General features: G+C 35.6%; 3 protein-coding genes across 8 annotated transcripts in view; 2 read left to right on the top strand and 1 right to left on the bottom strand.

The window, feature by feature from the left end:
• Positions 1-1,477, top strand: part of LOC138696628 (zinc finger CCCH domain-containing protein 18) — a 42,619-nt gene extending 41,142 nt beyond the window's left edge. For all 3 annotated transcript variants that reach the window (XM_069821818.1, XM_069821816.1, XM_069821817.1), the window contains exons 12-13: positions 197-396; positions 961-1,477. In XM_069821818.1, coding sequence (XP_069677919.1) covers positions 197-393 — 197 coding nt within the window. In that variant the 3' untranslated portion in view covers positions 394-396; positions 961-1,477. The remainder of the gene's footprint in view (positions 1-196; positions 397-960) is intronic.
• A 7,083-nt stretch (positions 1,478-8,560) lies between these two features.
• LOC138696632 (RNA-binding region-containing protein 3-like) lies at positions 8,561-15,860 on the bottom strand. 4 transcript variants are annotated; one of them, XM_069821831.1, is made up of 6 exons: positions 15,721-15,860; positions 15,233-15,386; positions 14,425-14,556; positions 12,422-13,197; positions 11,309-11,462; positions 8,561-10,024 (listed from the first exon to the last, which is right to left on the bottom strand). In XM_069821831.1, exons 2-6 carry the CDS (start codon positions 15,376-15,378, stop codon positions 9,862-9,864), a joined length of 1,371 nt encoding a protein of 456 aa, XP_069677932.1. In that variant the 5' UTR covers positions 15,379-15,386; positions 15,721-15,860; the 3' UTR covers positions 8,561-9,861. The 4 variants fall into 4 exon arrangements, with proteins under 4 accessions (XP_069677932.1, XP_069677931.1, XP_069677930.1 ...); XM_069821830.1 differs by having other exon boundaries at positions 15,233-15,450; positions 15,721-15,859; XM_069821829.1 differs by having other exon boundaries at positions 15,233-15,450; positions 15,645-15,756.
• Positions 15,861-15,923: 63 nt separating this feature from the next.
• LOC138697057 (uncharacterized) overlaps positions 15,924-27,519 on the top strand; it is a 52,296-nt gene continuing 40,700 nt past the window's right edge. The window contains exons 1-8 of the mRNA XM_069822652.1: positions 15,924-16,038; positions 16,186-16,225; positions 16,559-16,801; positions 18,780-18,905; positions 21,364-21,475; positions 25,893-26,081; positions 26,171-26,350; positions 26,435-26,607. Coding sequence (XP_069678753.1) covers positions 15,924-16,038; positions 16,186-16,225; positions 16,559-16,801; positions 18,780-18,905; positions 21,364-21,475; positions 25,893-26,081; positions 26,171-26,350; positions 26,435-26,607 — 1,178 coding nt within the window. The remainder of the gene's footprint in view (positions 16,039-16,185; positions 16,226-16,558; positions 16,802-18,779; positions 18,906-21,363; positions 21,476-25,892; positions 26,082-26,170; positions 26,351-26,434; positions 26,608-27,519) is intronic.

Here is a 27,519-nt window from a genome sequence, read left to right as displayed (position 1 = left end):
CAGAACTCAGTACATTTCCTGATCTTGGTCAGAAATAAACTCCAGTTATTGCTGATATGCAAGCAGGGCTTAGACATTCAAAAGTCTAAACTTCTAAGTCTGTAATATAATCACTACATACTTTTTCTTAAGAGATATTTTAGTTTCTATTAAAAATAATGAGGTAACAAAAGTATTGTGCTGAATTAAATTTCAGAACGTATTGCCCCTCCAGTTGTAGCAGGTAAGAAAAGACCTGCAGAAGAACCTCCATCTCTGGAAACTTCATTAGCTACGAAAGTCGCTGCAATGTCTAAACCAGCAGCAAAGAAAGCTACATCAAGGAGAGAGGAACTACTGAAACAGCTTAAAGCTGTGGAGGATGCAATAGCACGCAAAAGATCCAAGATATAACAGGTGAGTCCATTTAGGCTGTTAAACATCAGTCTTAGCAACTGTCTTGGCTGTGGTGATCTGAATGGATCCATTTCTTTATTGCATTTATTTATGTATTTATTTATTTATTTTAATTTTCTGTGGCATTGAATCTTTATGAGTCCGCTTAATATCTGAAAGATTTGGAATATTTTGTAGATATGTAATAGTGTCTTTAAACTTTTCATTTACTATGTTTATTTTTTGTAATTATAATGCTGTTTCAGGTTCTTTTTGAAGCTCTTGAAATCATCCTCATATCATATTGTGCAATTCATATGTTCACCCTTGAAATGTTTGCTATAATGATTTCAATTCAATATTGTTACTGATTTAATATACATTGCACATAATAATATTCTACTCAGCTTCTAATGAATCTTCCTTCTTCCCTTATCTACTGGGCACATTATGATAGCTCATCTCTAATGTGTGTGTTGGTGCAGACATGTTAACTTGCATATTTGAACTTTCATGCATATAAAGTAAGCTAATAACTAAAAAAAAAAATAGTATTAAATACGTTTTTATTTTCTTTCCTTACAGGTTGTGAAGAAGAAAATGCAGTCAAATGAGGTGGAACAGACAAAAAACAACTTTCAGTATTTTTATGTACACAGTTTGAAACTTCATTCCATAACAGACACGGAGTGGTATAGATTTTTTTAGTCATGAATTTGTTAAAATCTGTGTATAGAAAAGTTGTAGTGAGTGACTGACATATCACAGAGCACATTCAGTTTCTTCTGTTCCATCATGCGAGCAACAAGGACAGGAAATCATATCAGCTGGGAACGTGGGTGGGTTGGGTGGAACCTTAGGCACTAAAATTATGTAGAAATCAGCAGATTGATGACCTGCTTCCTGTTTTTTGTTACAATATTGCATTTGTTTTGGAACTGTCCAGCCACATCTTTTAAATGTAATAATGATACTTAAATAATTATGCTATTTTATTTTGTATGAATGTTAAATTATAATATACACACTGTAAACAGTTTGTGTTGTGCAAAGCTGTGAGAAATTACCAGTACTGATGTTCCAATAAACATCCTCGAAATTACCTCTTTTCTTTCTTACGCAGGAAATGTTGGCTTAATTCATTGTTTTCCAGGATGTTGTTTCCCTGCCTCTAAGAATCTGAGTATATGCAAATACTTGTAACTAAAGATATTTCACAATAGTTTAAAAAATCTTACAGTATGTTATGTTTGTAGTCTTTATGCTTCACTTCAAGGTTTAAACAAAAATTCTCCATTGCATTGCAATACACTGTAATTTTCTTCTCATTCAGCATTTAATTTAGAGAACTTCGAACAATCCTGCTTTCCATCCAAAATGTTGACTTCTTCTTTCTCACACTGGTCTTTAAGAGTCAACTTTTTCCTAGTATTTCCCACTCCAAAAATGTCAGCTCATATAGATGTTAAAGAGTGGTGACAGGATTTAGCAGGAACAATACATGAAACATAAATGTGCGATGCAAATTAAGCTTTCAGGTATAATTCCCTGTAAAGTTGATTTGAATAATTTCGAGGGAAAAGTTGTTCTTGGGCTCGGTATCGAACCTGGGACCTTTGGTTAAACGTACCAATGCTCTACCAACTGAGCTACCTGGGAACTCTACCAGACACCGATCCAATATAAATGTGCGAATTTGAAATGAGGCAGTAGAACAAGAGGACAGCTTTAAATGCATGGGGTGTGCTATAAGTAGTAACAGTCAAAAGGGGGAAGGTTTTAATAGCAAAAGGACCATCTTCTGCAGACCGCTAGAAAAGAACTAAGGAAGAGGCTAGTGAAATGCTTTGTATGGAGTGTGGCATTGTATGGTGGCAGAAACATGGACATTATGTTGAAGTGAAGGTAAACAACTAGAAACATTTGAAATGTGGGTATGGAGCGTGTGAAGTGGACAGATAGAATAAAGAAACGAAGCTGTGCTGGGAAGAGTGGGTGAAGAAAGAATAATGCTGAAACTGATCAGGAAGAGAAAAGAAATTGGTTGAGTCACTGGCTGAGAAGAAACTGCAGGATGCACTGAATAGAATGAAGAATTCCGCCTGGACTCATTACGTGATTGGATTACTCCCTTACCTTCCCCTCTGTGAATGTCAGGTAATATAGCAGATCTTGCGTGTCATCTCGTTAAAATTTTTCCTTGTCACCAATTACACTGATACTAGATAAGTTCGCACTTGACCCAGCATTATTAAATAACCAATAAAAATTCATAGAAATAAAGGATTTGTAGCTTTTTTTCTTTAATCTTCCATCAGTTGCATGTGTATCAGATTGATACAAGCGTACATTTTCTACCGCCAATTTTTTAATTTCCATTGTTGCTGCTTTGCTCGTTATAATACCTTCCTATCTTCATACTTACAAGAAGCCAGTGTCACTCAACTGCTTTAGCCGTTGGGCTGTGTGAGACTGCAAGCATCTTGTATCAGATTGATACATTGTGACATACAGTGTAACTGAACCAGAAGCAAGTGTATAATTTAGAAGGTCCAGGCGATTTAAAAGTTTTCCTAAATTTAATCTATGATTACAATGTAGAGGACGAAAATCCAGCACTGAAAGAAGATTTTCAAGATGAAGATAACGCAGATGTGGATGATGAGCCAGGAGAAGAAAGGATGGGTAATTCTGATTCTGAGATGAGTGGAAATGATGAAGAATCTGATGTGAACAATAACTTGCTGAGGAAGCTGGACCAGCTATGAAGAAAAACATTCCACTCCATCTGCAAAACGGTGTCTCTGCGTCCTGTGCCACATGTCTGAGAAGGCAAGGCTAACTAAGAACATTTGCAAGAATTGTAAACGATATCTGTGGCAGTCATACAGCTGCAGTCTGTACAGAATGTTATCCTCGACTTCAAGAAAAAGAAGATTGCTTGAGTGACGACTGATAATGTAATGGACAACATAAAACTGACATATTTCATGTTTCTCTGACTAGGCTACACTTTACTTTTGTTTTTATTCTTTATTTAGTAGTTTGTATTCTTTTTATTACTGTATTTCTGAATATTTGTCTCAAGTTTTAGAATAAAACCTGTACTATTAACGAAAGTTATGTGGTGAATATCTTATTGTGCAATCTATTTACAGTTACACTTGATATTTTGAAAATAAATTATAAATCAGTGACAAAAAGAACATTATAATCACTAAAATATGTATGTGACGCACTTTCTCAGAGTTCATGTATTATTTTGATACATTGTGACTGATGCCTTTTTTTTTTAGTTGGTTATTTAACGAAGCTGTATTAACTACGAGGTTATTTAGCATTGATGAGATTGGTGATAGCAAGATTATATTTGGCGAGGTGAGGCCGAGGATTCGCCATAGATTACCTGGCATTCACCTTATGGTTGGGGAAAACCTCGGAAAAAACCCAACCAGGTAATCAGCCCAAGTGGGAATTGAACCTGCGCCCGAGCGCAACTTCAGACCGGCAGGCAAGCGCCTTAACCAACTTAACCACACCGGTGGTTTCTGATGCTATTACTCATGTTCATGTATTTTGATGTGAACTTTTCAGATATGAAATGATAACATATAAATTAATAAATGTATTTATTACCAAGTGAAAAACATATTAGAGTGTGTAATAAAAATAAATGTCAATATATATCACAAATTTTACATAAAGATTAATTTTTTGGTCCTACAGAATATATGTTATGGTAACAATGGTTATTATTGTTAACAAATTCTACAAGCATTATTTTAATGTATCAATATGATACATTGCGACCGATTCATATCATTATAAAGTAGCAACCGATGGAAGGTTAATCCAATTTGTGTCCTAATTTCAAACAGTCGAGTTACTAACAATATTTGCTGGAATAATGCAGTTGGCATACAATGTGATTACAGAAACGTTGCCATAATTCCTCAGTGTCAACTCAACCTGTGAGAATATTTTGTCAGAATCCATAGTGTTTATACAGTACAGTTAAGTATGTTTATTGTAACTGTATAATTGAAGGTAATGTCAACAATTTTGAATGCTAAATGGGACATGAAGGAAATTGAGCTACTGTCCATCTGAGTGGTTGTCACAGGGTTATCAAAATGGGAGAAAACACGTGATAGTTACTTAACAGGGCTCTTTTCTTTAAATTACTTTCAACAGTTTGTAATATTATGTAGAAGTAATTCCAAAAAGAAAATGTTTTCAGGAAATAGCTAAGACTGACCAGCCAGCAGCCTTTACAGAAGGCTCAGTAGAAATAGGTTGAGGGGGGTGAGGGGGACTGGAATGTGACATAACCACTCAGATAGACAGTAGTTTTATTGAGTGATATTAATAAAATTGCTTGAGAGTGAGTGAGATGTATGGGACAGCCCAGTGAGAGGTAAAGTGTTGAGTGAGTGATTAGTCTGAATTTCATCATATTTTCCCCTCCTGGACATATCTCACTCATGATTCTGAGTTGTTACATTTTATTGCCTAGACATATGCTGTGCAAGTTGTCAATGTTTAGTCTAGAGCTCCTTTCAGAGGGAAGTCTTGGTCACATTCGGTTTGTAAACATACTTTTGTTTCGATCATAGAGGAAGAAAATGTGCAGTTACAAACTTAATTTGTTAATATTATGAAACAACACTGCACTAAATCACTTGCCGGAAGTGAGGATGAGGAGGACATCTTTTTCTGTCATTGAAGACTTAAAGACAAATGCAAAGGAATTTGCAACATGGTCTTTACTGAAGCACAAATCTAAAAAAAATCTTATGAATGTGTAACAATATAATGTGATGATAAACTTACTTATAATATGTGCATGCTGTAGATTAGTATCTCCTCTCTGATGACTTGTCTGAGTGATACATGTTCACTAATTCTACTCCACCTTTTTCCTCTTCATCCTGCAGTATTGGAACTTCATAATCTTCAAGTAGGTGTTTAGTTACATTGTGTGGTATAACACAGCATAATATGATCAAAGGCACTTTCTGTTCTTATTTTGCTTTGGAGAATTGGAAATCGCTTCACTTGGCCGAAACATTTCTCTATATTCACATGTTCTTTCATTATTGGTATACATTTATTGTAGCCTCTTTGTTGTGGTGTGATGGAATACTGGTAAGAAGTCGTAAGCCAGGGCGCAATTCTGTGGCTCCGAGGCAAAATGTGATGTCATTTCTTTTACTTTTCAGGAGCGAGCATGTACAGATATACAGGGTGAATCGAAAGTATTTTCGATTACTATAGGTGTTACCAGTATTTGTAAGATCAAACGCTCTACCAGTGACACATTCGATTCTAGCCCTCAGCTATCTCAAAAGCCGCCATTTTGGATGGAACTTTGAAATTTTAAATGGAAAGGCGGTCATGTAGGTACTCAAAATCATGTGAAATTTTCTGAAAAAAATCAATGGCGCAATCTGTTTTGAAATCTCTCTAATCATTTTCAAGTTATTTAAAGATGACTGTCATAATGACACAAACATTAGTTACTGCATCTACAGATATTTTGTAACATGGTACAGTGCTAAGGAGGCTTTGGAAAAGGTATTTTTATGAAATTCTGGTAATTAACTTTTCCTGCTTTACTGTTTGGTTAACCTGTGACAGTTTCAATGCATTGTTGTGATTATTTGAAGAGTTCCTATAACAAATTTCTTTATTTTCGTGATGGCATTATGGAAAGAGGAAAGAACTGGTATCATTCTTCATTCTGGTAGGTTAAGCCATAGAAATGTTGCAGCAGACTGGACGAACAGTTCTCTGGACATTGGATTGGTCAGCATGGACCAGTAGAATGGCCAGCCAGGTCTCCAGATTTAACACCTTTATTTTTTCTTTTGGGGTTACTAATATTTCCAGGGTGACTATAGCACAAGCTTCATTGATACGGTTCTTTAAATGTTCCACATTCTCAATTTTCTCTTCATATAGCAAGCTTGTAAATTGAATTAATCTGCTTTCTGTGTATTGCATATTTTTGTATAGATCAACTAATGAAACTGTTTGTTATGTATTGTATAACTTTATAGAGCCACCAGCGTAACTTACATTAATCGGCAGACTTGCTAGCCTGCTGATCAGGAGCTGCACTTGGGCTTGGGTTAGATTTTTGCTTGGACTGATTACCTGATTGGGGTTTTTCGAGCTTTCCTCAACCATAAGGCAAATGCCAGGTAATCTATGGCGAGTCCTTGGCCTTACTTCATCTCACCAAAAAATTGTGTAACTCTTGTCTCATATCTTGAAGCTTTAATGCTAATATAAGATCTATGGAATACAATAAATGAAATGAAAAATGACACAGTAGGCTACCTTGGGAAATATCCATATCTGGAACACACATTTGATAACCTGGATCGCCCACATATGGTAAGAAAATTCTCATTTTCATTTCATTATCGAGACCTCTTCCTCTTTTCCCATTTGAATCTTGCAAGAAATGCTGCGCTAGCCACTGTACATTCTCCTTAAATTTATACTAATCTATGTAACTATCTTTACAAGTTTCTCTGCGAGATTATACCTTTCTTTTGAGTCATACAACAATAACATACCTTGTCATTACGATTTTTTAACTTCAACTACTTAGAGTCACATATTGAAGTAACTCAGAAAGTCGATAGTATAAACTCAATTATATGAGTGAGTGACGTTTATTAATATCGAATAGTGACTTGTCACTCATCTGTTACATCATCTAGAGTTGTTACTCAAAGGTCACTGCCAGACTGAGTGAGAGGTAGGTATGTTTATTAATACACATGCAAGTTAGAACTCGGAATTGTCGATCCCATAAGATTTTACCTAATTATGTCTGTCTTGAAATTGCTGTACAGTCCTCGATTTCCTGTCACTTGGCTATCCCCCCCCCCCCAACTAACCCACTCTAATCTTCTCATAGTCCTCGTCTCCTGTCACGTATCTATCCCCTCATCAAACCCATTCTAACCTTGCCACATTCCTCAGTCTTCTGTCACTTGGCTATCTCCTCAACTAACCTAACCTTGTCATGTCATTCATCTATCCAGTCATCAAACCCACTCCAACTTTCTCACATTCTTAGACCTTATGTTACTTAGCTTTTTCCTGACCTAAACCAGGTAATCTTTAACTCGCAATATTTACGCAAATAAACATTGGCGGACAGTAAAACATAGTTGAACACGAGGTTAATTTTTAATAAGAAAACAACAATACCGGTATTCAATGCTAATGTCAATGGTATTTCAAAAGTTTAATAAAGAATATATTTCGAAATGTTAATAAAGAACAACATAATGATAGCAACATATTTCAAAACAGTAAACCTTATCAGTGCCAGTGCATCTAATTTAGATTAATATATCTCCTCAACAAAACCTAACTTTTTCGCTAACAGTGGTGCTACACCTCAATAATGTTCAGAATGAAGGACCCAAAGGAAAATAAATGAAAATTTCTCCTGCTAACGATGTCACTGGCAAAAGTCATGCTCATGTGTTGGCGACATTATGCATTTGTTTGCATTAGGTTGCCATTGTAACGGCACAGTTGAAAGCTGCGGTACCTTATTCTCCAGTTTACTGATCTGTTTCTGCATTGCAATGGAGAGCATGAAGTTCTCATACAGTATGTGCCAGAAACTTGAAGCCATACAGAGAATTGATTTTTTATTATATTTGTTAGCAAATTAGTTTAACTGCTAATACCACCTGACAAAACTAGTTGATTTTATAGTTAATTTCAAGAATGTTTTCAGTGTTTAATTATAGTTATGAGATCAATGTCAAAATATATTCTATCAAAATATGATGAAATGTTTAAAAGTGCAAATATTTGCAATATGCACAATAAAATTAATCTAAAATAGAAAATGTGTGGTTAGCACAGATAATTTAAAGCATATCAGTAATAATCTTCGAAAAAAATATGCTAATGAATTTTCCACGTCTAGTCATTACATAGGGACCAATGGCGGGCTTATGTGAGGGCAGCAATGAACCTTCGGGTTCCTTAAAAGCCATTTGTAAGTAAGTAATTACATAACTAAGCTTTCTTTACATTTTAATTATTTATAAGCAATAACGTTAGTAACAGAGTTTTAAGAGATACTGGTAATGAAATTTTAATTACAATACTGAAACTTCTCGTTTAGTGAAATAAGACACAGGAATAATATTTATTGTTAAATATATTTATTTCAATGTAAAATTCTGTAAATATTTTAAATACATAACATTCTTTGTACAAAAAAAAAAATGCATTCTAATGTATTGTATTTTAAAATTTGAAATACTTCTCTGTGGTGACCTTACATATTTCTCGTACCTTTGTGAGGAGAAATTAGTGATGGTAATTTATATAATGATAATGATAGTGTACGATCTCACAATTCCATTTTGCTGTAAATGTTGTTGGTTATCAATAGACAACCACTTTTTCAAATATAACCTTAAGCATCATCTCACATTCTGTAGGAAAATTTATCAACTTTATCCGAGATAAAATGTACTTATAATTAGACCTCGGATTTTAGGTTGAATGCCTTTTTTTTTTTCTGTAGGGAAAAATTAAAACTAGTTAAATATCTCCACATTTTATATAAAATTGAAGTCTACAGAAGAAAAACTTGATAAATCACTACCTGAGCTATTACTTTATACCTAAATCAGAAAATCGATAATTTTGAACTTATCACGTTTTTCCCCTGTGGTCTTCAAATATGAATGTTTGAAAGCAGTTTTATGGTGCCTAAAAATGTCTATTTTGCCCATTCCGACCTATTTTTAAAATTTCCATGTAGGAGTGAAAGAGAAAGTTTTGAATGTCATGGGGTGGGTATGATTCAAATATCCTGTAATAGTTTGGTTGTAAGAATGAAGAAATTCCTGAAAGATATCTGGTTTTGTTGAGCACTTGAGCAGACAGTAGAAATGTGAAGAATCGAGAGAATGTAGTTCTTCCTAAAGTAATCAGCACGGCAAATGTTGCTAGATTTAAATATGTATCCATTCCTTCAGTATCATTGGAAAGAATTTTTTTTCTTATAAAATGGTTCTGTCTAAGAAAAGGCAAAGTTTTACAATAGAAAATTATAGAAAAACATTATGTATTGCAATGCCAATTATTAATGAGTTAATTGTAAATTCACTGGTAAATTAATTAATTAAATTGTAATATGAGCTCTTATGTAATAGCAGTCTCAAAGCAATGAGGCCGATGAATTCATTAAAAATTATATATTGGTATTTATAATTTAAGACTTAACAAAAATAAAGTTTCTAACCGCAATATTTTTTACTGTTTTTGTCACTATATACCGAAATACTCAGTAATTAATTGCATTTTTATAGTTACTGTAGTTTGGGTGGATAGAAATTACCTTTTAGTTGCATAAAATAGTATTTTAGGTGCCTAAAAGTTAGTTTTTAAGTGCTTAAAAATCAGAGGTCTACTTATAACATACTATCAACATCACTTTGTTTTAGCAGATCTAGCAAATTGAACTACTAATGGCTTGTCTTTCAAAATGTATCCATTTGTTTCCTTAAGTGCTACTTCAGCTTGTTTCGTATTTTGTAACGTAATGAAAGCTTGCCCTTTCATTCTTCCTTCTGTCATGAGTCTTATGTCAAACCTGAAACATAAAACACATTTTTAAATACGAAAGATAATTATACTTTGTAAAATAACATATAAGCAGGTACGAATCCTGTGTGTGCCACACACACACGTATGACAAATATGCTTTTTACAAAGTTATAGTATTATTCAAGTTTTCTAAAAGTTAACCCCAGCGATAAAAGGGAAGTGGGATTCCTTTCAGTAATTAATACCAGCCACAGGGACGGGAATTTCTAGCTACGCACTGTTGTGACATCTTTCTCCTTCATTGCTGCACAACAGAGTTATATGAGCCTCTAATTACACATTGTTAAACAACAGAATAATTGTATGTGCCTCAAATTTTACATATATATACCAAGCGCAACTAGCGCCTACGAACTCGTTACGATAATTGATGAATTAAATATATAATTAAAACAAGCTGGCAACATGAAAATGACATAAACCTTGGAATGGAACTGATTCTTTGCAAACACAGAAAAAATATGGGAAATGCCTGCTATTATTCGGTTGAGAAGCTTCTGTCTTCAGTCTGCTTTAAAAAAACTGAAAGAACTTATAAAACCGTTATATTACTGGTTGTTCTGTATGGTTGTCAAATAGACTCTCACTCTGAGAGAGGAACATAGGTTAAGGGTGTTTGAGAATAATGTGCTTAGGAAAATATTTGGGCCTAAGAGGGATGAAGTTACAGGAGAATGGAGAAAGTTACACAACATAGAACTGCACGCATTGTATTCTTCATGTAACATAATTAGGAACATTAAATCCAGATGTTAGAGATGGGCAGGGCATGTAGCACGTATGGGTGAATCCAGAAATGAATAATACAGTGTTAGTTGGAAGACCTGAGGGAAAAAGACTTTTGAGAAGGCTGAGACATAGATGGAAGGATAATATTAAAATGGATTTGAGGGAGGTGGGATATGATGGGTAGGGACTGGATTAATCTTGCTCAGGATAGAGACCAATGGCAGGCTTATGTGAGGGTGGCAATGAACCTCTAGGTTCTTTAAAAGCCATTTGTAAATAAGTAAGTATGTTTATAGACCAGAAAGAGACTATCCTCTAGCAAAAAAAATGCACTCAGCGTACCAATAGTACAAAGAGGTAAACATGGAAAAATGACTGGGTTAAACATAATAAAAACTTCAGTGACATGGCATTCGTAACGAAAAACCGGAAAGAATAAAAATTAATAGTAGAATTGGATCAAATACTATCTACAGAATAAATTACTTCTTTAGCCTACTGTGCCACAACTTTAAGATTATAATACTCTAATTATACTCACATGCTGCCTTGCTCCTCACTATCAGATATAAGGTAGCGACGATATATATAATGAAGGTCTCGCTCTGTAACTTGCTTTGCCAAGTTTTTTATGTACAGTCTACAAGATGGAATACCAGGCTGGTAGTTTCTGAATACTGGAAGATGTTTTTGATCTGCAACAAAACAATATTACTGCCATTACTACTTTGTACACAATACAAGAAAAAAAATCCTACATAATTCCCTATTATCTGATGCTAATCCGACTCCTGGTCTTACTGAAGTCTGCATCAATCATAGGCGGAGTTATGGGGGGAGCACTGCCCCCCAAACTTATCTGAACTCTTTTTTTTTTCTATTAACGTTAGAAAATATTGAATTCAAAAGATCTTTTTTTGCTTTTGTTTATGATTAAGTTTCTGTGCTTAAATTGATGAATTAATATCTTCAAATCATGTGTCTGGACTATAATATTCATTTTAAATTTATAAATGTTTAAGAATTCGTATACCTCATTTGAGGAATGGAAGCATTGTATTGTTTCTGTACTCAAGTGTTAGAAGCCTGCAGGTGTTCAGGCCGACACTTGAAGATGTATGAATAACATACTGCACAACAGTGCAGAAAAAAAAAAGTGATCGTGGTGTTAAGTTTAAAGACGAGATTAAATAAAATAATTAGAGTTTACATTTCATTTATGATATCTTCAGGAAGGTAAGCTTCATATAAAAAAGTTTCTGTTAGCACTGTTACGTAGTTTTATTGTATGCATGTGTTTTGGAACGAGAGACAAAAAAGAGGGAGATTATTATAATATATACAGTAGACCTACAGTTCAAGCCCTATACAACTCGGTTCGAAACATCGCAGATATAGGATGTAACACTGTAAGAAACATGCCCTCAGAAAATACCTTTATTAAATGACCATATTCCAATAATATACTGTAGCCTACCACAGTCAAGCTATAACGGGGGGAGGAGGTAAATGATGTCCCTCATAACCTCGTTATATGGAGATTCTATGGTTTTGCTTTGCCCCCCTCAAAGCAAATGGTTCTCTCTCCGTCTATGGCATGAATTATATAACAACTAAAATTCTTGTGCTCGAGATGATATGCAATATAACCCACCTCGGGAGGAAATGCGGTTAGCTGCCAGTTCCTCTGCTGTTATAGTCTCATCTTTGGATGATTCTTCTTCCACCTCGTCAGAATGTTTTTCTTCATCAGCTGCTTTTATTACAGGAAACATGAGACCAAATCCACCAGAAGTTTGGGAGTTCTCTTCTTCTTCTTGCTTTTCTCCAGCACTGTCTGTTCCTACTGCACTCGAAAACTTGAGTTCGATCTTACGTTGCACTGGTTCACAAGTTACTTTCTCAAATACCTCTTCAGGTTTCACGCTTTTTGTAGGCAGCCCTCCTGTTGCAACGACAGGTTTAATGAACTTAGGCCGTTTCACTTTCTTTGGTTTATGTGACAAAGGTCGTTTTGCAGGAATTATGTCCGTTTGGAACTGATGTCCCTCACCATCACTCTCCAGTTCCGACTCCTCTTCCTCTGAATGTCCTACTGCCTCCATTACTTCAACAGTTTCTTTTGCTATATCTGAAGGCACGACTAAAGTAGGTATTTTCTCTGGTTCGGGAAATGGCGCAGAATCGAATGGACAAGGCAGATTCATTTTGTTCATGAGATGCAACACTTGAGTGTAAAATTTTGGTACTGAAGCTAGTGCACATGCAATGTTATGGAGAACAGCAGGTGTGGGAGGTGGGTACTGGTATTTAAGATGAGCAGGAGGGGGCTGAGTAAAATTTACGCCGGAGTTCCAAACATTTAACTTCTGAAGAAATGCCTGAAAATGCTTGTGGCTACTCTTCTTTTCCTCTTTAGTCTGGTGAACACTGTAAAAAGAACAGACGTAAGGTTCCAGTTATCACAAGTTTCTATGTGTTTAAGTCATGTTGTAGAGCTTAAGGATACAGTCTAACACAGCTAACATCACTGAAGTGACGACTGCAATATATGTACATTACGTAATGACCTTTAATTGTATTTGCCTTTTGTTCCAATTGGAACAGACCAAGATTTTTTTTATTGCTTTATTTATCAATCGTGATGGTTATCTAGGATCTGAGTTAAATGAAAGTGATAATCCCATCGAAATGAGTCCAGAGTCCAGTGCCGAAAGTTACCCAGCATTTGTAATTAATGGGTTAAGGGAAAACCCCAGAAAAAAACTCTATCAGCTAACTTGTTCCAACCAGCCACCGGTGTGGCTCAGTCGGTTAAGGTGCTTGCCTGCTAGTCTGAAGTTGCGCTCGGGCGTGGGTTCGATCCCGGCTTGGGCTGATTACCTGGTTGGGTTTTTTTCCGAGGTTTTCCCTAACTGTAAAGTGAATGCCAAGTAATCTATGGCGAATCCTCGGCCTCATGTCCCCAAATACCATTTCGCTATCACCAATCTCATTGACGCTAAATAACCTCGTAGTTGATACAGCATCGTTAAAATAACCAACTTAAAAAAAACTTGTTCCAACCAGGATTTGAACCCGGATCCGCTGGTTTCACAGTTAGACACGCTAACCCTTACTCCACAGCAGTGGACACAGACAAGGAACCCTGAAACGATGAATGCTACACTCTAAAATAGAGGTAAGAACAGTTCCAGCATTACATGCCATGTTGAGTCTCAAGCCAAAGGAAATGAGAAACAAATGCAGTACCGTATGGCTATGCAATGTATTCCAAAATTATTCCTGGATCAAAGACTTTGGCTAGCTTAGTAGATGTTTTTGTAAAATAACAAGTTAAAATGAATAGCCTAATGTGTTTGATCAGTGAATAAAGACTTATTTTTCCCTGGACAAAAAAAAAAAAATTGTACATTTTCCTTTGCACAAAAAAAAAATCAGCAAATGGTAGATAAGATTTTCCCTGGAATTAAGTTACTTCATAAACTTCTCTGTACAGTTGGCGTTGGTTTCTAGCTATGTTACAGCAAGGTTTTTAGTTACCTATATTCTAGAGTCATTCCATAATAAATACAGTTTTCTTCACGATATAACGATACAACATAATCCATACACATACAAAATAGCTTCCAATACTATATTCATTCTGTTACTTACTCCTGTTTGTCTGTCAAGGCATGATCGTCTTCTCTCACTCCTCTAGCATATTCAACAGTGAGAGGATGTCCCAAAACATCCAATTGGTGTAACTTGTGAAGGGCTGCAGTAGCTGAAACTTCATTCTGAAATCTAAAAAGATAGGTTACACAGGCATCTTAAGATTTTTTGTGACAATTCATTACAATTACATTACCAAAGTAAAGCGGATATCTATCCATACCCACCTACCGACCAAAATGCGTACCTATATGCAAGGCATACCAAAAGCCTGAATTAACCAAACCTAACCTGTCACTGATACGAAAACTCGCTTTCTAGGTACCTACCAAAAAGCTTATATGCAAAGCATGCGATCCTTCCTCTCTGCCAGCCACAATTTTCACAGCAAATTGCCACTCTTATTCTAGTGCGAAATTGGCGTCGCTATTCAATTGGTCTTTTCTTGACTCCACTATAAGTGTAAAGAAACGCCTTTCCTTCTATTATCAGTTTCAATTTTATATGTAAAAGCCTGTGAAATCAAAACTTCACCTTCTGTCGGACTCTTTCCACGTAGCTCGTTATGTCGCAAATGTGAATTAAACTTTAACAATAACCTAGACTACATGAAATTAAAGATATCCAACCTTAATTCAGTATTTACTTGCTAGCGTTCAACATAGCTTGTCCGACAGCTAATAGAAGTCAGCAAGACATTAAAAAAAATATTATTAATCTTGTAGGTACCTAGTTAATGAAATTTAGGTCTGGGAGATTATAGTAATTTTATTCATTAGGTAGCCCGCCCTGTTACCCAATACCTTACCTTGCAAATACTATACTATTCTTCTTAATCTTTGATGTTATACTCTTAATATGCACTGCTCCAAAATGCTTCAGTAATTCTTCCTTTTCGTGGTTTGACAGTTCTTGTGGGAAGTGTCGAATGATTAAAGTAGATTTTCCACCCATGTTTGTATCTGCCGGTACCGGTATGTAAGAAAGGCAACAATATAGGTTTAAAACAATTATCCTGCAATTCTCCTGAAATAATATCGAAAGTTAATAGTCTTACGGTCTTACGAAGTCTGAACAATGTTTAAAATTCAATGTCATCACAACTACAATAATTAATAATAAAAATATGTAGCTACACTGCATTACGTAATTCCTGATTTCGACATTCAAATAGTTACTCTAAAATAAAACACATATGATTGTTCAATTTTGTCCCTTACACTTAACATTAAATTGTCTGGTTTAACCTCAAACATCAATAAATCTCTGCTTAATTTTTGTTTCACATTCACTCACATTTTACATTTATGTCGAGAACATTGTTAAACTCAGTCCTTTTCGTCCAACGGAAATTGGATAATCGTAGAATAGATCTTCATATAAATAATTGCAATATGTCAAAACACATTTGTATAAAAACATCCAGAATACTAACGACATCTGGTCGAGAATTTTCTCAATGATTGACCACTTTCCCAATTTTCACAGTTTTCTGCTATATGCTGTTTTTTTTTTTCTGTACATTCTTTTCTTTTGCAGCCTTTCGCCATTACATCTCGATCTCCGGACGGCAGGCTGCTGACATTGGGTTGTGCCGGCGTATTTGTACAAGAAGTATGCATGTAAAATACTTTAAATATTGATACTGTGATGAAACAAAACACCGTTTAATTGTTTTTGAAACATAAACTGTCAAACAAACAGAGTTGGCATATATCTTATGCGTGTATATTGATCCCATCCATTTGCCTTGACTTACAGAACCCCGGCTCCTCATTGTGAAATACTCTGCACATAAAATGTAAGTATGAGTTTACGTTTTAGAATAAACGTTGCAAGTGTTACATATTATTTTACTAATTATGTTTAATTGCACATTAATTAATTTGTAGTGTTATATTATTTGAAAATATAATTACGAATTTCAACAAACTACCATTTTGCAAGAACGTTAGTACGTATAGATTTCACTAGAGGAAATGCAACATTTTCCGTTTATTAATTAAAACCATAATATAAATATTTCAAAGACTCGGTGAAATGCAACAGACTGCAACATCTATGCTCGTTATGCACTAAAATGTGTTAGCAGTGTTTACGATACTAAATGATAAAATTTTATGATTATTTTCAGGTTCCGTGATCGTGATCAAAATCGAGATCGCAGAGGCAGCTTTCGGGATGACAGACGGGGAAGGTTTGGTGGAGGAGGTGGATTTGGTGGCGGAGGCGGAGGTGGAGGTGGAGGCGGTGGTGGAGGAGGTAGTTTGAAAGGACGACAACCAGGGGGACAACTTCGTAAGCCACGTTGGGATCTTGGCTCTCTTAAGCCATTTTCAAAAAATTTCTACATTCCACATCCAAGTGTGTCCAACAGGTGTGTAATATTTTCAGTAGAAAATATTGCGGTGGAGGGAACTAGATTTTGTTGTTGATATATTAGTCTTTCTCTCTCTCTCTCTCTCTCTCTCTCTCTCTCTCTCTTGTACGGAGGAGGTACCGAAGGCTTATCACTCCTATTCTGTGAATGATTGGGTAGCCAAACAGGTCGCGCTTCCGTACAGGGGCAGTGGCATTTCCTCTAAGGTTAGAGTTCAGTTTAGGTGTGTGTGTGTGTGTGTGTGTGTGTGTGTGTGTGTGTGTGTGTGTGTGTGTTAATCGAAAAAATGTCATATAAACATGCGTTCTGTTCTCAATATTTTCTAGCCTCTAATTTTCGATTAATATACACACACCTAAACTGGGCTTTAACCTTAGAGGAAATGCCACTGCCCCTGTACGGAAGCGCGCCCGCCAAACGGCTGCGCTCTTGTAAAATACAGCATGCCAAACCATGAACTTAACCCAGGCTACTGTATGGATGATGATGCTATATGAATTTATTAATGATTGCGAAATGAATCCAAGGTCCAACGCCAAAAGTTACCCAGCAGTTCTGCTTCAATTGATTGAGGGAAACTCCGGAAAAAACAACAACCAGGATTTGAACCCAGATCCGCTCGTTTCACAGTCAGACGTGTAGCCTTAAAAACTAGTTAATGTATTTACACGTGTATATGTACTAGGCTGTCCTGTGTTCTAACATCGTGGTCTAAGGCGTCATGCTTGGACTTTCATTACAAAGTGAATGCTGGTTCAGGTCTTTAAGAGGGAAGACATTTTCTCATGAAATTTTGGCCATTGTACGCGACCAGTGCCCAGTCAATATTGTGATGAATTTGGGGAGCTACGATAGTGAAATCCAGTTCTGCATGGGGAATCATTGTGGTAACCACACGATACCCATGTACCAGTTGATGATAGTTCACTTCTGCTGAGGCAGTGTGGACGCAAGTTGAATAGTCAGCTGGTTGGCCTTGGTCCTCTGAGCTGTCACTCCCAGGATTAAGGACAAGTACTGGGCCATTTGATTCTGTGACTTCTCAAGAATAGCATATTATAGCCGTTGTAGTTGACTTCACTGTAGCAATTAGTGACTATTGTCAATCTGTGAAGTTAAGTAGCTGTCATATTATGCAAGAGTAATGCAAGAATAATTTAATAGGTTTATGTCAGCTAAAATTCAATCTCTCCAGAAATTAATATAGGCCTACTGTGCATACATTTTATCTTTCCATACTCACATGTGTGCACTGCCGAATCTGCTCTACATCCGTGAGTGTGGAAAAATAAAATAATGTATGCATTTGGTACATCAGTAAAATAACAATTCGAACAAACAGCTCACCAAAGGGACTCAGAATTGGATCACTGACAGATTGTGAGAGATTTCTGAAAGAAATCAGAAATGCCCCTATTCTGTTCTATCTTTCATATCGTCTAGTGATATGTAGTTTCTATGGTTTGAGATAGACATTAAGTAAAGAATTACCGTCCATTTAACATATTCCATTTTTGTAATAACTTCAGAATATAGCAATCTGAGTAAAAAATGAGAAAATACTTATATTTAAGAGCCTGATATAAATCGAAATCAGAGTTTAACTTTTCAAGCGCATTAAGGCCTAATTTTCACAATTTCAATATCAAATGCCCTTAAAATGTAACTGACAGTTTCATATGATCGTCAACTTAATATCATTCAAGTTCATTGCCATTTTTTTCTTACAGTCCTGTGCTTTTCCTAGTCTGTATCAGTGGTGCATTATAAATCCAAATGAATGGTGTTTAATTAACATTATTACATATTTTTAGGTTTTGTTAAACTTAATCAGTCGTAAAGCACTTTTCTCTAATGATAAATTTCATTGATTCAAGTTATTAGAGCAATCTCTGGTATAAATTTAGTCTCGAATGGTTTATGAAAGTGAAGAAAGAAAAAGTAGCGGAACATATTTTGTTGGCTTCTATTATAGATCCATGCAAGAAGTGGCGGACTACAGATCGAGCATGGAGGTGACTGTGAAAGGAAACAACATTCCATACCCCATTCAGTATTTTGAAGAGGGTAATTTTCCTGGTTATGTTTTGGATGGCATCAGGTGAGAAAAAATTCCCCATTAAGTCATTATACGTTGTGAAAATTTCTTTTGTTGATAAAATTTATTTTCTGTGGTTTGAATTCTGTTAATTTTCGATAAAATTTAACCTACAATCTTCTTATGTACAATATATTATTGTTAAAGAATCAACTTATTTAAAGCCAATTATATGTAGGGGCAGATCGTCATTAAGGACCAGTGGGGTCAGATAGGCTAACCTGTAGACATTTGTTTATAACTTTATTTCATAATTTATTTGTTCGTAATTATTACTTCCAACGTGATACTGAAGCTGAACTCTAAAATATCCTTACATAGTATAGAATTCAGCCTCACTTTCTAAGTGATTTTGGTGGCCAGTATACCTTCACTCATGCAGAGCATGCAGACACACCAGGGTAAGATATGTGTAACATTGTTGGGGCTATCTAAGTGCCTACTTGTATTTCCTTTCCTTCTCTTCCATCTTCTTCCATCCTTACTCTTTCTGCCTTCCTCAGCATGATGCGAGTGTGTGCTTTAAACAGTACTAAGTGATTTTAAAAATGAACGAAGTGGATTATTTATTAAAAACTCCCTTTCCTACGTTAAAGATAGAAGATAAGCTTGAAATTAACCAGTTATTACTTACTTACAAATGGCTTTTAAGGAACCCGAAGGTTCATTGCCGCCCTCACATAAGCCCGCCATCGGTCCCTATCCTGTGCAAGATTAATCCAGTCTCTATCATCATATCCCACCCCCCTCAAATCTATTTTAATATTATCCTCCCATCTACGTCTCGGCCTCCCTAAAGGTCTTTTTCCCTCCGGTCTCCCAACTAACACTCTATATGCATTTCTGGATTCGCCCATACATGCTACATGCCCTGCCCATCTCCAACGTCTGGATTTAATGTTCCTAATTATGTCAGGTGAAGAATACAATGCGTGCAGTTCTGCGTTGTGTAACTTTCTCCATTCTCCTGTAACTTCATCCCTCTTAGCCCCAAATATTTTCCTAAGCACCTTATTCTCAAACACCCTTAACCTATGTTCCTCTCTCAAAGTGAGAGTCCAAGTTTCACAACCATACAGAAGAACCGGTAATATAACTGTTTTATAAATTCTAACTTTCAGATTTTTGGACAGCAGACTGGATGATAAGAGCTTCTCAACCGAATAATAACACGCATTTCCCATATTTATTCTGCGTTTAATTTCCTCCCGAGTGTCATTTATATTTGTTACTGTTGCTCCAAGATATTTGAATTTTTCCATCTCTTCGAAGGATGAATCTCCAATTTTTTATTAACCCAATGAATTCCTCTGATTGAAGTTCTGGCTGATATGTACATCTATTATCAGGCAGTACATCTCACTTGACGATATGTGTCAGAGGAAGAACAATTGTTTGTATACATCTGCAGTCTGATAAGTGTAACATGTAGCTAATCAGCAATGTATGCAATGGAGGGGAAAAGGAACTACCCCATTATCTCCTGGCCTAGTTGCCTCATAAGTGGTGCCTTATTGGTATCACTTGTAAAGTTCAGACCTGTCTTCAGACAGTTGACTAAACAAACAAACAAACAACCCAATGAATTTACATGTATGCAACAAGATGGCAAGAAAAAGAGAACTTTCTGTAGCACATGGTTAACTGTGAGTAAAGAAAAAGTCTAGTTTGTTTTTATTGTTTGTTAGTTGGTCGTGAAGAACTGTGGACGACAGCAAGTTGTAAGGATCTCAGACATGTGAACAAGTTAAAAAACACGAGGAAAGTTCACTTCACTTAGAAAATGCCTGTAAATTAAAAATGTTTGGGACTGTTAACATTGCTGCATAGATTGACTCTACATATAACATTTCAATCCAGAAACAGAATGAGTGGTCATAAAAAATAGACACATGCAATGTGAGCCATAAAAAACAGACACATTTTGCGCACCCTTTATTCAGCTTGGAGGATTAAGAGAAGGGGAAATATGTACACTGTTATATGTATTAACTGAATTTGGTAATAAGAAATGCTTGTTCTAAGGGCATAAAATCAGTTGGGTTGTTTTTCGCCGATATTGCTGGATTCACAACATTATTCTCTTCAACTAACAACGAAACATGGTATGAACCAGGCTTTTGGCCCGGAGCATGCACAGTGTGGCATCCTTTGACTTAGAAAATACTCGAGCCACTCAACAATTTATGTCCCTCACTGTACAGAAACAAAAATCTCGTAACCGAACAAGAGAGTTACATTACTGTGATTGCAAGCAGTGAAATTAATGTGCAATAAACGTGACTGAGAACCGTCACTTCTGCCAATAGATTTAGCCATAATCGAATTTAATGGCATTAAACAGTGAACACGATTAGTAAAAATGGCAATAATTAAAGTTGCACTTCATTTACTATTGTATCAGCTGTTGATATGCAAAACTAATGCAGACTGGTGAATGTCAATCATTTCTTGATTTCAGGAAACAGGGTTTCTCTGCACCCACAGCTATTCAAGCACAAGGCTGGCCTATTGCTTTGAGTGGAAAGGACATGGTTGGAATTGCACAGACTGGATCTGGTAAAACTCTTGCTGTGAGTGAATTTGTTATATTAACAATCGTTCTTGCTATGTTTTAACAAAACATAAATTTATCATCTTAATATTAGCAAAAAGTTGTCAAATGAGATACTAGTTACAAGATCATGCATGTTATCTTTCATAGATAATTAGAATTAAAGTAAGTGTCCTATACCCGCCATTAAGGTGTACAGGAGCGAGATAGGTAAAGCTTGAGGCCTCTCAACACTAGAAGGTTGCCTCATCTGGGTTTGACCAATCGAAACGCTGTTGCTCTATGATGCACGAAAGTTTTCCAACTTGGAATTATATTTAAATGTTCATATCACAACTGAAGAGGAAAGAGAAGCGTGTGAAATGAAATATTTGTCAATAAATTGATTTGTATCCTCTGGCTTCTCAGATAAGTTTCAGTTTCATGTTTAAAATAAATATTCAATATTCTGAAATTATTAAATGAGAAAAAATCTAATGGCTTACTACCATAATTTGTTATATTTTTCTTCACCATGTATATTCGTTTTATTAATAACTCTCTAGTTTATTAATCGACCATTTATATCGCCATTTAGTAGTAAACAGTTACTTCTCCTAATTTTATCAAATATTTTTCTAATAGCTAATCACATCGCTATTCTAATTATTCATTGCATTCGATTGGAGCATAATACTAATTTTAACAGATTCACATGGTTTATTTAATTGTTTTATATTATTATATAACTAGCCATACCCATGCACTTTGCTGCACTTATTAGAAATAAATATAAAGTAATTACATAATTAAAATAGGACATTTGGTCCAAGGAACATCCGTGTTCGATAGAAGGATAAATCGTTTAATGTTATTTAATTGAAATTGTATTTAAATAATTAAAATACGATCATTTTGATCCAGAGAGCACTCACTTGGTCCAAGGATATTCCTTTAACATGTTCTTAATTGTTATTAGGTATATGCAAATAATTAAAATAGGATCATTTGGTTCAGAGAACATCCGTTTTTGGTGCAAGGATAATTCTTTTAACATTCTTCTAAATTAGTCTTGAATGCATACTTTAATAAATCACTCCAAATTAATGTCAATATAGAGTGGATTGTGTACGAAGATAATTTTTTATGTTGACTTCACTGTGCATCTTTTTTTTCTTTGTTAAGTTTATTTATACACGCTTTAACATCTGTTGTTATGTCGCATGTTTAGAATGTGTAGGTGTACCAGTAGGCCATTTTTACTCTTGTTGAGTTCCTGTTTCTATAGTGTGTTATAGATGGCTTGTGTTCATGTAACTGATTATAGATTTTGATTCGTGTTTATCGTATTGGTAATTGAGGTGGTGATGAATCATGACATGTAAATTTCCAACCTGGCATTTGCCTTTATGACTAAGAGAAACCATGAAAAACCTCAGTCAGATTGATCGGTCACAGAGTTTGAACCCGTGACTTCTCGAATGCGAGTCTCAAATTCTACTACCTTCTGAGCCAACTCAATCGCTTGTGCATCATTGTTTAAGTAAATAAAAAAATGAAAATGATTGTGGTACATAAATATTATTTCAAGAAACACAGGAAACGAATATGGGTAAATTATGAGCGCAGGAACGCCATTTCGTGATACTTTTTAAAATAATTTGGCTCCAGTGAGCTCAATGGTATACTAATTTTTATTCCATATATGCTATATTTTTGGCCCAGTAAAAATACTAATCTTTACGACAAAGTTCTTAAAAATAAAACTATTTTCCAATCAACTGCCAAAATCAGTTACTCAGCACTGGCTTTGTCCCATAGTTGCTCGAAGCAAGGGACATAGACCTAGTGTATGTCTTTTTTAGCGAAATTTATATTCATTGATTATTTTTAGTTGTCAAACTACAGTTTGCATTGAATGCAGTCTGACAACCTTATTGTTATTTTATTTGTATTCATGTAACATGATTTGACTGCCTCTGGTCTGTTGGTCAGCATGCTGGCTTCCAGATCAGGAGGTCCCGGGTTTGATTCCCGGGCTCGGTTCTCGGTGAATTTTTCTTGAAGAAGAGGAATTCCCTGAGTGTCTAGAGTGTGAAATTTGTATGAATGTGAGTGTGCCAGGTTAATATTAATTAACCAATCATCACAAATATAAAAAATACATCAGGACTGTCGCTGGGCAGTAACCTGAACACACGTTTCAGCGTCACATTGTTGACAAGTAACTCCATCTGTTAGGACAACCATAAAGCATCTAATAGATGCTGTAGATTTACCAACAACGAAAAAAAAAAAAATGTAACATGATCTTAATTTCGTCAAATATTACTGCTAGCACTGTTGTATTTTGAAATGCATCTTGATCTTATTACTCACATTACAGTGAAGACGTCGTTAAATATGTCTTGTTTCATGTTTATACTAATTGCCTATCTCTGTGAGGAGGAAATTTTGGAAGAGGATATTTCAGAATTTCTCGGAGAAATGTGTGGCAACATTATTAAATATCGATTTGTGAATGCATTTTGAATTATCTCACAAGTTCCACACTTCTTTTCTTTTTGACGTGAATACGTCTTTAAAATTAGACCAATATATGGGGTACCAGGATGGACAGCATAACTTCGTCACTAATAACACGATTGAAATAAATGTGGTCTCATTCGATCGGGTGTATTACTATGATGCGAGCATAAACTTGGTAGAACCCCATGATCACTGAAGGCTATTTTCAGCATGTATGAAAATTTCCGGGCAGTAGGCTTATATCATATCTCGTGAATCTGATGTGCTAGCACTCTGATTTTGGTGCCAAATGAAAGATCTTGTCTAGATCTGTCGATACGTATTCATGTAAAACTCACGGTTGTGTTCAGCCACACTTTTTTTTTTTTTAATTTTGAGTTGTTTCTTATTATTTAAAATTTCTGAAAGAACATTTCTAAGCTTTTAGTGTAAAAAGATATCCTCTTCGATCTCTCTTATTTCAGCTAGTTTCTTTCTCGAGTTTTATTCCATTTTTTGTACACTTTCATTGCCTCACCAATTCTTAACAGTGGGGTCTTTAATTCTCGCATTTTCTGGTAGGAAAATGTCATATTTTTTCTTGCAAAATACCGCATTATCTGTTTATTCTTTTAAAAGAGATATCCTTAATGGAATTTAATTTTTTAAGTCTGAAGTTATATCAGCATGTATAAAAGTTTTACACAAGTTGTAAGAATATTGGGATTGTTTATGACCTTGTGAGTCTATTGTACATGTATCGGTAACTGCTAAGAAAAGAAATTTTACCAAATATCCAGGCGCTATTGATATAGGAGGTTGAAAGACCTTTGGCAGAACTGCCATGCTTTCTAGACCTAAGCACTAGAAAGAGATAATAGGGCAGCACCACGCTCTGGCCACCTCTTATTCCCCCTAAAGACCCTGTACTGATTTTATATTATATCTTTGCCTCTGTGCCATGTCACAGTTTACGGAGAGGAAAACAGATAGCAAAAGGTTGTACTAACCTGTGAGGAAAAGTATGTCTAAACATTCAGCTTACACTCAGGCACATTCACACCTGTGGAGTAAAGGTTAGCGTGTCTGGACGCGAAACCAGGTGGTTCAGGTTTGATTCCTGGTTGGGGCAAGTTACCTCATTGAGTTTTTTTCGGGTTTTTCCCTCAACCCAATATGACAAATGCTGGGTAACTTTCGGTATTGGACCCCGGACTCATTTCACCGGCATTATCACTTTCATCTCATTCAGATGCTAAATAACCTAAGATGTTGATAAAGCGTCGTAAAATAACCTACTAAAATGAAAAATTAAAAAAAAAACACTCAGGCAAGCAGAGACCAGAGCATTGAAATGAAGGCAACCAGATGTCTTTTATTTTGTTTTTAATACCCTAACATCCACGATCAAGATAAGTCACTTAAAATTCAATGACCAGTCATCAGCAGAGATATAATACAACATCTATACATACTGAATTTTATAGGAGGCTAGGTGACACATGTCGCCTTTCTGAATGACGAGATTGAAAATCTACTGACAGAGATAATTTGAATTATCATAATTATGATTATAGAATGATAGATAAAAAAATGTTAAACAAATACCGTACATTTTACATTTTCAGAAAACTGAGGCAATTAATCAAAACCAGTCAAATTGTTGTACAAAATATAGGACATATGAAGCAAACCACCCTGATGAATAAAAGATTGTGGAAATTGTACAGTAGGAGGCATTTTTATGAGTTGTTGCACCATTTTTTTTGCTTCAATTTGTTATATAGGTGTTATTAATGGAGTGAATGACTTGGTAACTTCTGTTTTGTGCTTTTAGTAGCTCTATTGCGTGGGAAAACCATTTTGAACTATAAGTTAACTTTGAGACACTATAATGTTAAATGATAAATTAGAATACATTTTGTGGTTTGAATTTAATTGCTCTACAGTACATTCTGCCTGCAATCGTGCACATCAACAATCAACCTCCTCTAGCTAATGGGGATGGGCCAATCGCACTGATTCTTGCTCCAACTAGAGAACTTGCCCAGCAAATACAGCAAGTTGCAACTGACTTTGGGGCGTCTTCATCTGTGAGGAACACGTGTGTCTTTGGTGGAGCTCCAAAAGGACCTCAGGTTAGCCCTCATTTTGTTTTTGTGATTACACTGATTTTGAAATTATACATTTTTGTGTTTTAAAAATATATTTTGTTTTTTCTTTGAAGACACGAGATTTAGAACGCGGTGTAGAAATATGCATTGCTACTCCTGGTCGATTGATTGATTTCTTAGAGCGAGGAACTACCAATCTGAAACGTTGCACTTATCTAGTTCTTGATGAAGCAGACAGAATGCTGGACATGGGTTTTGAGCCTCAGATACGAAAAATTATTGAACAGATTCGGGTAAGTCTGTGCAGTGTATGATTTTATATGTTTTGTAATTGAACATTACAGTTTTACTAATAATCATTTTGTTATACTTTTCAGCCTGATCGCCAAGTTCTGATGTGGTCAGCAACATGGCCAAAAGAGGTGCAGAGTCTTGCTGAAGATTTTCTAACAGATTATGTTCAACTGAATATTGGCTCTTTGACCCTTGCGGCCAATCACAATATCTTGCAAATAGTGGATGTGTGCCAAGAACACGAAAAGGAGATGAAGTAAGATTATATACAACTACAATTCTAGATCACTTAATTATAATTGTTACAAAATTTCTTCAGTCTTTAATTATGGATTCGGTCAATTATTAAGTTTGAAACTAATTCATCGTAAATTTGGGTAATGTTAAAAGACCAACATAACTGTCCATTGTGCAACTCAAACCAAGAAATGGATTCGGAACATCTCAAAATCTGTGCTTCAGTGGCTGGTCATGATAATATCTTTGAAAAATATTGGAGTGCAAGAGGTCAAATGACTTCATTGTCAAATGCCTGGCATTAGAAAACAACAACAACAACATTATGTAAATGTTACTGTAACTTCTTCACTTTGTGGAAGATAAAGAAGATATATTTGTGTACAGAAGTTGTTGTTTTCCAGTGCTCAGCTAGTTGGCAATGAAGCCATTTGCCATCTTGCAGTCCAATATCTTTTCGATGATGTCTTGATTTGCTGGGTCTCGCAGACAGCTTGATGGTCTTTGTCCATGTATACATCCTTGCCGCAATTTAGTGACTAGAATGCCAATCCTATGTAGATACTTTGTCAGCCAGACATAGCCAATTAGCATGTGCGAAGCTGCAACATCTGATTTTCTTGGTTCTTCTGGGATTAGATTTTGTTTTCTGGAGGAGACTTTCCCATTACCTGTGTTTACTGATTCTTACATTCTGTCCTTGGATTTTTGTCTGTATTGATGTTCAATGTTAAATTTTATAGAGATGAAGTGTTGAGTAATTTTATTTTGTATTAGGATATACCTTCTCTTAGCGAATTGTCATTTAATCAACTGCCCGAAGTCCGGTCTAAACCTCATAAGTGACACCAATAAGGCATCACTTATGAGGCAACTAAGCCTGGAGATAATGGGGTAGGATAGCCAGTTCCTTTCCGCCTCCATTGCATAC

Source organism: Periplaneta americana, chromosome 3 (assembly GCF_040183065.1).
Source record: "Periplaneta americana isolate PAMFEO1 chromosome 3, P.americana_PAMFEO1_priV1, whole genome shotgun sequence".
NCBI lineage: Eukaryota > Metazoa > Arthropoda > Insecta > Blattodea > Blattidae > Periplaneta > Periplaneta americana.
This window is presented reverse-complemented; position numbering and strand designations above follow the sequence as displayed.